General features: G+C 41.7%; 1 protein-coding gene and 1 long non-coding RNA gene across 4 annotated transcripts; one reads left to right on the top strand and one right to left on the bottom strand.

Annotated features, from left to right (window-relative positions):
- Window positions 1–774: 774 nt before the first annotated feature.
- LOC311274143 lies at window positions 775–1,880 on the bottom strand. The gene is made up of 2 exons (XR_014624721.1): window positions 1,670–1,880; window positions 775–1,041 (listed from the first exon to the last, which is right to left on the bottom strand). It is a non-coding gene; the product is annotated as an uncharacterized lncRNA (long non-coding RNA).
- A 117-nt stretch (window positions 1,881–1,997) lies between these two features.
- Window positions 1,998–9,697, top strand: gpr135 (G protein-coupled receptor 135). 3 transcript variants are annotated; one of them, XM_084381582.1, is made up of 4 exons: window positions 1,998–2,784; window positions 3,799–4,019; window positions 5,319–6,471; window positions 6,591–6,664. In XM_084381582.1, exons 2-4 carry the CDS (start codon window positions 3,904–3,906, stop codon window positions 6,603–6,605), a joined length of 1,284 nt encoding a protein of 427 aa, XP_084237708.1. In that variant the 5' UTR covers window positions 1,998–2,784; window positions 3,799–3,903; the 3' UTR covers window positions 6,606–6,664. The 3 variants fall into 3 exon arrangements, with proteins under 3 accessions (XP_084237708.1, XP_084237706.1, XP_084237707.1); XM_084381580.1 differs by having other exon boundaries at window positions 5,319–9,697; XM_084381581.1 differs by having other exon boundaries at window positions 2,782–2,852; window positions 5,319–9,697.
- Window positions 9,698–10,373: the final 676 nt, after the last annotated feature.

The raw sequence follows: 10,373 nt of genomic DNA, 5'->3' as shown, positions 1-10,373 counted from the left end.
ATACTTCCTCTACACTACTTTTTGGAGGCAAATGTTGTAGTTTTTACTCAATGTAATTATTTAATAACTTCAGTTTCTTTCTACTTTGCAGATCACATGCTGCATAATAGCTAAAGCTACAGACACATCAGGGCGAATATAAAAGGAATGAGAAATACACTTTTGTAGAAGAAATTTAAAAAAGGAAATGTCACGTTTAAAAATGTATACATTCCTTGCAGAGATATAAAAAAAATGCTAAACTGTGCCTGCAAATGAATTTTAATGTTTGGAAATACTGCAGCAGCCTGCAACGTTCTTACCACTTGACCGTCATCTACTGGAGATATTTGGGACTACATGTTCTGTCCTGATATAGATAATAATCCTGATGTAACCCAGTGTTCTTTTTTCTTTGTTCTCCTCTAACCCTTTTCTCTCAGCTCAGTTCCTGAGCTTTCCCACAAACAGTTGCTTCCATGTGTGTTGTTCAAAGTACTGTGTTGTATTATTAAAGGCTTTGCACACTAATGGTCTGAAGAGACAGTGTGGCTGTGTACACATGTTCTTTATTCATATTTGCATGACCCTCCTATCTGTTTTGTGTTACACCTTTAATAATCTCCTCGGTTCATGAAGTTTGGCTACTTCATTTAATTCCAGCATAGCTCAGTTTAACTTCAGATAAATTCAATTATAGTTTTACCTGGTGTGTTTCCCCTGAATGTGGCTCTGTGTTTGTGCTAACTGTGCACTTGCCACCAAAAAAATCAAGTAACTTAGAGTCAAGGCTCCTTCAGCTTTCCAAATAAACAACACATTTATTAGTGAGTACTGACGACTCATTAACATATAGTATAATGACGACTGAGTAGTCATGAGTCAGAGCGTCAGTATGTTGGCAGCTGGTGTGGTATGTAGTTTTACAGTGAGGGACATTTTCTCAGGTGTCATCATGTAACTGTAGAACATAACTTTTATTATGTGATTGTAAGTGATCACTTCCAATACAATCCTCTTTATCCACTCCCTGAAGAACATCATGGGATACTGTCCACATCTCTGCAAAATGAAAGAAAATGAATGAGTTTATAATATTTTATCACTTTATCACCATATTTATGCCAAATCATGGCTCCATCTAAATGTTCATATCTTTTCAAATTCACACCTCCAGTAAGTCTTCACTCCAAATTATAACGTGTGTGGTTTATTTCATGGTAAACAGAACACAATGTTATTAATATGTGGTGTAAGGGAACATTTGCACTTTGAGACACACAAAGTTCATTTCTTGAACATCTAAAAAATAAATAATAATTCTCCAAATATAGTAAGAAATTATGAACTGGATATCCAAAGAGAAGCAATATGAAATCATATCATCATCACAAAACATCTGTAATCACTGACATGTGAACAATGTGAGAAAACAGAGAAATTCTGCAAATGTTCATGACAATAAAAAAATTGTCAAAACTCAAGTGAAGGTAATCAACTTTGTGCAGGATTTTGTTGGTTCTTTAACTTAAGTATTAGGTACTCTGTACTACAGTGTACTACAGTGTACTACTACAGAAAAATATGAGCAATGGGTTTTTTTTCAAAAAAAGCTCTTCAAGACTTAATGATGCAGCTAGATAAACAAAAACATAATTTCTTACGGAAAACAGAAACACATCAAGACTACCTGCTGCTGCTAACTGCTGCTTGCTGCTGCTAACTGCTGCAGCTGCCTGCCGCTGCTGCCTGCTAACTGCTGCAGCTGCCTGCCGCTGCTGCTAACTGCAGTTAGTAGTATAGTGTGCAGAGATTGAGATCAGCTGTTGAGCTGCAGCAGTAACACGTGACTCTGCTCTGAGCTGATATATTACATTTAACACCTTATAATGTCATTTTACGGACACAGACGTAGATGCAAATCTATCACCACTTACCATGGCAACTGTATAAAACGTCACACGAAGCCGTGTGACGTTGAAATTGAGGGCGTGGTTTCAGAGAGGGAGAGAGGAAGGAAGGGAGAGATGCTCCTGCAGGAGCTCGTGCAGAATGTGTCGTTCATACCTTTCTCTGTTGACAGCTGATGACAGATCAGTTATTGATGGAGAGCAGGCTGCTGATGACAGATCAGTTATTGATGGAGAGCAGGCTGCTGATCACAGATCAGTTATTGATGGAGAGACGGCTGCTGATCACAGATCAGTTATTGATGGAGAGCAGGCTGCTGTGGTGACAGATCAACAGGGTGGGAGCCGCGCTGTCTCCTCCGCTCCGAGGCTTCGTGTCTTCTGAACACAGCTGAGGAGCAGGAGTGGACGGACCTTCTTCTTCTTCTGTCCTTAAGAAGCATTCCAGAGGCCACATTTCAGAAGCACTCATGTGCAGTGCTGCCAGCAGCGACATGGACCTGTGACTGCCTGCTGTGCGCTCTCCTCCAGAGGAACAAGCGTTTGGACCGGAGGACGCAGGGAGCCGACATGTTGTGTGCAGGTCCGTGTGGCTGGATTGTAACAACATCACCAAAGTTTGAGGTGACGCGAGGAAGAAAGGAATGATTTAAACCATGATTCAAATAACGGACATTGACGCTAATTGAACAACATGCTGTGACACAGTGTCCGAACGGCCCGGACACATTTTAACGACAGACAACTTCCGGAGAAGTTGTTGAAGTGCTGTGATGTGAAGGCCAACATGTCCAGCAGCCTGCAGTCCGGATCCAGGATGGTCCAAACTGCTTCTGGGCCTCTTCTTGTGCTGACAACTGACTAAAACACTATTTCAGTACAGGCCAGGATGAAGGTATGCAGTCTTTAATCTCCAGATTGAATTCTGTATTTCACACTATAAAAGGCCAAATGATGTAAATGGTGAGTTGCTTTAAATTACTGTAGCTACTGGATCATAATATAGAAAAAATATTAGATATACTTTACCAAACAAAATGAATGAGCAAAGCACTTGTATGAAATTGGATATAATCTTGTGTAAATAATAAATCCAGGGTCCATGTTTCCACCTGGAGAATCAAATGTATTAAGCACAAACAGACAACAGGTAACACATGATGATCCTGTGGATGATCCTGTGTGGATGATCCTGTGTGGATGATCCTGTGGATTATCAAGAAAATCATGATCCTGTGTGGATGATCCTGTGGATGATCATGTGGATGATCCTGTGGATGATCCTGAGTGGATGATCCTGTGGATGATCATGTGGATGATCCTGTGGATGATCCTGAGTGGATGATCCTGTGGATGATCATGTGGATGATCCTGTGGATGATCCTGAGTGGATGATCCTGTGGATGATCCTGTGTGGATGATCCTGTGTGGATGATCATGTGGATGATCCTGTGTGGATGATCCTGTGGATGATCATGTGGATGATCCTGTGGATGATCCTGTGGATGATCCTGTGGATGATCATGTGGATGATCCTGTGGATGATCATGTGGATGATCCTGTGTGGATGATCATGTGGATGATCATGTGGATGATCATGTGGATGATCCTGTGTGGATGATCCTGGCATCAGTCAGTGAGCTGTTCATCCTGACAGCAGGGGCCAACACAAGCAGTTCACTGTGGAGCTCTATAGCTACAGAGTGAACAGTGCTACTGTAAAACATTGTTGTCTGTCGTTTATAGATTTAAAAAGGGGTCAGGCATTATTCTACATTAAAAAAATTAATCTTAAACACTTGTTTCACTCTGCCTTTATTAACATATAAAAAAATGACAGTGTTGTCAAGCCAGTCTGTGAGGAGGGATTTGACTTGTGTTTTCCATTCTTGTGTTGATGGATCTGGAGATGGAGCAGCTTGAAGCGGTTCGAGTCGAACACACACTGACTGATCTGAATGGATGTGTGGGAGACGAGGAATGAGTTTCGTTGTGCTGTTTTTGTGCCACGTCGATGGATTCACCTGTTAGCACAGCCCTGCGGGGCAGCAGTGGCAGCAACTACACAGCTGACACCTCTGGTCCGAGCTTCACCGACCAGCTGGGCACTGCCTCACCTGTTGTGCCAAGGTAAGACACTCTGTCCATCCACCTCTCCATCTGTCCTTTCTGCTTTGGAAGTAAAGCACTGTGAAAAATTGTATTTGAGTGCCTCCAGAATAAAGCAGCTAGTTGAATTATTTAAGGAAGCTGGTTATCGATTAATTCTGTTCGTCTAGCAGAACAACAATGGGGCTCCTGCACCATCATTCACCCTCTCCTGGAGCTACAGCTGATACAAACATTCTCACCAGTCAGAACAGAGACAGTAGCTCATTTCAGCAGAGACACAATTAGTAAACAGAATTGATACATATCCCAAATGTAGAGTTAACTGATGGGCTTTAAAAAGAAAATCAGGCATCAGCCCGATAGCATCGTGGCGTGGTAAGAAATCCTCGGCCTCCATCAGGACTTGAAAAAGTAAATATTATAATCTGTGGCATGTTCCAGAAGCTGTGAGACCATCAGTGTGAAAATCACACACATTCATTGCACAAGTCACAGTATAGAGTGCTGTGATATTGAGTTATTTACACTATGGATGACAATGTAACCTCCATTTCATCTGGATGGCCAATATTATCCAAAACTACAACTGACACCAGAACATCTAGATGAAATAGCGGCACAGGGAAGAGGAAAACTATGTTTTTTTGATTGTGGGGTGAACTGTCCCTTTATAGCATGGAGGACAACTATAGGTTTTACTCTTATGATCGCAGAGAGCAAAGTTACTGTCTCAGTTAAGCTGCTCTCTGTTTAGTCAGTAAATTCTTTCTTAATTCTTTTGCATTTTTATTGTTTTTTTTAATCACTTTCTTGTTTCAAGGATAAGTTCACCAAAAACATTCATTATCTCCTCACTGCTGATATAAAGTCAGGTGAAGTCTCGTAGTCCACAGAACATTTCTGGAGCTTCACAGTAAAACAGCTGAAGTAGTTCGGACTTTAAAACTGAAAACCGTTTGCCCGTCATAATTGAAGTTTCCGAAAGCCTCGAGATCTGAAATAGAATTTCAAAACATGTTATTTACACCCTTATTCAAGGTGAAAACTCTACTGTAGCTGCTAAGCTAAAACCACACACTTCAGCTGCACTAGCTTGACTGCACGTCTGTGTGTTAACATCTTTTCAAATGAATTTGAGATGTTGGGAGGTGTGGACACTTGGATTACGCCGGAGTACCAAAGACATTCAGATATTTAGTCACAAGAGTATAGAAGTGAAAATGTTTTATTTTTTATATTGTGCATGAAATGCTGTTTGTAGCTGTGATAATGTATTGTATTCACACTACGCTGATTGTATTATGATTTCTCTTTAAGGGTTGTTTCTATAGTGACCAGCTTAGTGACCACCACCACCGAGGCCACAGTGGGAACCACAGGAAACCTATCAGCATTCAGGGACCAAAGAGGGAGCGAGTTCAGTCAGATCCACCAGGCATCGACCCCGTCAGTGCTGAGTGCTGCTGAGAGTAACTCCGTCCTGCAGGGCATCATGGTGGCAGCTCAGGCCCTGGTACTCCTTTCTATCTTCCTCCTCTCCAGCCTCGGGAACTCGGCTGTCGTCATCGTCATCATCAAACACAGACAGCTACGAACGGTGACCAACGCTTTCATCATGTCGCTGTCGTTGTCCGACTTCCTGACAGCTGTTCTTTGCCTGCCGTTCTCCTTCGTCATGCTCTTCAGTAAGGACGGGATCTGGATGTTCGGGGATCGTTTCTGTGTGGCCAACGGCTTTTTCAACACCTGCTTTGGTATCATCTCTACCCTGACTATGACTTTGATCTCCTTTGACAGATACTACGCTATAGTCAGACAGCCACAGGCTAAAATAGGCCGTCAGAAAGCAACTCAGTTGTTGATAGCTGTGTGGCTAACTGCCGTCATCTTCTCTCTGCCTTGGTACCTGTTGGTCCGAACGCCTACAGAGATCCATAAGCGAGGTTTCTACCACTGTATGTATGTGTTCCACTCTGGGACCTCACGCATGGGGACAGCTTATAGCATCTGCCTCATTGTTGTATGTTATTTACTGCCCTTCTCCCTGATGTGTTTTTGTCATTATAACATCTGTAAGACAGTTCGACTCTCCGAAATCCGAGTCAGGCCGGTGACAACATACGCTTACTTACTGCGATTTTACAGTGAAATGCGAACAGCCACCACAGTTCTGATTATGATTGTTTTCATCATTTTTTGTTGGGGGCCATATTGTTTAATGGGGCTGGTTGCAGCGATGGGGGACTACACATTCAACCCTGCAATGGACACAGTGGCCATCTGGCTAGCCTGGGCAAACGGAGCTATCAACCCTCTGATCTATGCCCTGAGGAACCCCAATATATCCATGTTACTGGGGCGGAGCAGAGAGGAGGGCTATCGGACCAGAAATATTGCTGCATACCTCTCAAACCACACCCAGAACCGGGAGATTCGACTTAACCCGGCAGAGAGGATAAGGGACCGCTACGTGAGTCGTGTTGGGGTGAATAATAACAGCCGGCTGTCAAGCTCAAGTCCTGGAAAAGGAGGCGGAGGGGGTGAGGTGGCAATGTGGGCCTGTAAAAACCCTGCTGTGTTCTTTTGCAGGGACGGCCAGCCTGACACTGCAACACTACCCAACTCTGCCAGCGCTCCAAAGATGAAGACAGCTGACACCAGCCTGTGACATTGTGGACGAATTCTTAACCATCCAACGGTTGTTTTCATCTTCTCTGTAGTGTTGTTGTGAATCTAGAGACTATCACTATCACCAGTGACATTTTTGGAAATAGCTGATAGTACTTATGTGTGTTCAGATCATAGACTCCAGTCAAACCACCACTCAAGATTTTTGTTCCGGGAATCAAAAGATTAAGGTTGTTCATACACTACGACTAAATTGCAGAACTTTATACTCTGTTGGAAGATAAAAATTATGACAGCGAAATCTCTATTCAAGCAGCTATTACACAATAGCTAACCAGTTAAATAAAATGTATTCCTGATTTTGGAGGGCGCAGTGAAGTCCTCAAGGATCCATGAGACCACCTGAAGGACCTCTTATGTGATTTAACATTGAAGGAGATGCACAACATTTCTGTACACAAACCAAGTTTGTGCTTGTGTAAAAAAGGACTTTCCTCATGCCATTTCATATGTAAATGCAGCATGTGGATATGATTACCTTAATCCTAAACCTCCCATGCTTAACATATAGGTCTTTTACATGTCCTATTCAAAGAGCCCTCACCAGAAAAATGGCATCATTGGTTGTTTTTTAAATTCTTAAAACAACCTGACATTACATTTACCTTTTGTTAACATGTGAATAATGACTAGACTGTTCTCCTCAGAAGTAAAGACAAATCTTAACCACTGATGGCCGGGTCACACCGGAAGGTGGCCGACCCAAATGCCAGAAGAAATGTTGGCACTGTACGTTTCTGCAAACCACAGATATGCTGAAACATTTTAATTTCTTATGTTGCAACCTCACATGCTTCAAAATCAAAAAGTTGATTGCAACATTTGCCATAAGCATTTAAAAATATGTCAGTGCAAATGGATTTTGGTAGATAGTGAATCAATAAATAAATAAATGGACATTTTAAACAAAGGAGGTGATATTTCAAGCTTGAAGTACTCGATGGTTTGAAAATTCCTTGCTGCATAAAGTGCACAACACGGTGCTCCCGTCAATATTTCCATCTGAACGTTTGTTGAAGCCCCGTGCCAGTGTGTGTGTGTGTGGTATAAACTTAAAGAATTAAGCTGTCGCTAAAATGGATTGGACTATAGTAGAATCTGGGACTTCCATGTTGTCCACCAAGCTTGTTATAGTAGTGACATGGTTCCTTTAAGAACAGGGCAGTTTGTAGTGAGTGAGTGGAGAGTGACAGTCGGTGGCTGAGCTCAGTGCAGACAGCAGTGGAGTTGTCTCGCGGCAGTAAGTGTACAGTGCAGGTTACAGTTTAAACCGTGAAGAAGCTCTGCAGCTTCTTAAAGGTGCAAGAATTTTATCTGAAAATGTTCAAAAATTAACAAAAAATGATATTATGATGCTTATGGTTTGTGTTGCTGAGATAACTACTGAAGTTAGCATGCTAACCAGTCTGTCATTGTCCAAAGCCACTGTGTTAGCAGTGTGAACACTAACACTCCCCTGATCCCCGAGCTCCTCCTTCTGAACTGCTAGCTGCACAGCTAACTGAGCTAACTAGCTAAGGGCAGCTACAGTTAGCAGCAGTTATTGGTTACTCTGGTGACATGCTAGTCCCGATTTGTTTGGAGAATTCATTTGCAGACAATTCTTACATATTGCACCTCTAATACACAAGAAGACCTCATGTTTGAGTGACAGCAATCGGTAGCACGGCTAATAGCCATGCTATTTAACCATAGCCAGTTGTCGATTTTAGAAAGAATGTGAACCGTCTGACAGGAAGAAACTCTGGCTGTGGTGGGACTTTTCCTCTCAGTAGGCTGATGCTCAGCAGTTTAGTCATCTGCCTCCATCACGTTTGCAAAGCTACTGTGGATTGTGAAGGGAAGGTGTTCAGGGATGTGAGGTCACAGGGCGACGGAGTGTGATTAATCTGTGTTATTTTTCTTAACGTGCTATTTTTTCTGTTATTGATCTAAATGAACGTGTTATATTGACCACCCAGTTTAATACCGTTTCTTTAAGCAAAGTATCATCTTAAAATCATCTGCAAACCATCTTTTGTGAAGCAGTTTATACTCTGGCAGAGCAGCGTTATCATAAAGTGGATGATGCAACACAGCTAACAGGCTATAATAGCTACCAGTGTTTTGGACTGTCAGTGCTCTGTTCCCAGAACAGTCACTACTGTCCAGATGATTAACTTTCAGTCAGCAGTGAAAATATGTGAGCCAAAATTCCCGAATGCATGGATGAATTACAAATGAACTGCACAGATATTCAAGCCTGTGTGAGCACATCCACTTGTTGTGTTAATTCCATTGAAGTTAATTGACGTCGCTCCCAAAACTGCTGCGTGCTGTTGTGACCAGGCCAGTCAGAAGGTGGTTCTGATGTGGCATCAACAGTCAAAATTGGTTTCTTTTAACCCTGGCCACAATTCTTTTGTTATTCTCAACCAAACCAGTAGTTCCCTAAATTTAGCCATGGCAATGTACACTCCAGCAAACTTTGGAAATGCTGAAACCTTCTTTATGTTCCAACTTTACGTGAGTTTAGGTTCAGTTTTAAATTTGATGTTGTTAAAACATTGTGTCAGTGGTCTGGTAAGGTTTAGGCACAAAACCACTTGGTAAGGGAAAGATCATATTTCACTTGTTGCCACAAACACAACTGGAAAATGTCCCGTGAAGTTATAACATTTCCAGTGGTTTCATTCTTACCAACTTGAACGTCAGCTCATATACATGTCACGATCATTTGATATGATATTGTAGAAATGTTGACATGATATGTTTGACATGTAAAAAATTTGAATGGTTTGGTTTGCTGAAACGTGAAGTGCCAACATGTAACTGTGGCGACCGGGCCCTTGTTACAGACATGGATTGTTCTGTTGTTCAGGTTTGTAAACTGCATTTTTTCATTGTAGTTGTTTTGTTTGTTTGTTTTGTTTGTTTGTTTTTAGATAAATTACAGCATCGACCTTTAAACCCATTTGTTCGCTCATTACGAAGCAAATGTGTCATTAATTACACAGTGTTGTTACAGTGCTGCTTGTCATGTTTTTTAGTTTGGTCTTGGATTAAAAGTAAGTTGAGTTATTTGCTGGTTCGAACTGTTTTGTTCAGTTCAGCAGGTCAGCAGTCAGTAAACACTGTTACATTTAATGGCTCAGCAGAGACTTTCAGTGAGTTTTAACCACAAAATAAGTGAACAGTTACAGTATTAAGTTAATGAGAAGCCGGCATGAGGCACCAGTGGTAAAAGCTGATCTGGTGAGTGACAATGATTCATGATTAAAATATTAGTTTTTTCATATACTGATCAACTCTGCTTGTTTTTTCTAAAACATTAGCACAGCTTTTCATAAACTTAATTTTCAGGTGCAAAGTTTGAATTATACTTGTTGGATATTGGACAGTGAAAATACCAATACTGTAAATACCAACACTGATAACGACTCTGTTCAGTTGACTACAGGTGTGCTAGGTAGGGATGTCCCGAGCCGATCGATATGAGCATTGTTTCACTGGTCGGGATCGGCAATTTTGAACGTGGACCCAAGCCCGATGTCAGACGTAAGCGGAGCACAATTTGAGGCAGGTGCGTGTGTAACGTTACTCTGGCAACCCTGTGGATAAAATGTCTGCAGTTTGGAAATATTTTAAATTAGAAAGTGAGCAGTCCAACGACATGTAACATCTGCAATACGACCGTATTGAGGA

Source organism: Pagrus pagrus (assembly GCF_965226575.1).
Source record: "Pagrus pagrus genome assembly, chromosome: 18".
Lineage (NCBI taxonomy): Eukaryota > Metazoa > Chordata > Actinopteri > Spariformes > Sparidae > Pagrus > Pagrus pagrus.
Note: the sequence above shows the minus strand (reverse complement) of the source record. Positions and strands in the feature narration are given on the sequence as shown.

What these genes read in the sequence shown, in the direction of transcription:
- gpr135 (XM_084381580.1), top strand. Translation starts at nt 3,904, where the DNA reads ATGGATTCACCTGTTAGCACAGCCCTGCGGGGCAGCAGTGGCAGCAAC. An exon ending in GCCTCACCTGTTGTGCCAAG is followed by an intron (nt 4,020 to 5,318) that starts GTAAGACACTCT and finishes TTTCTCTTTAAG; the next exon opens with GGTTGTTTCTATAGTGACCA.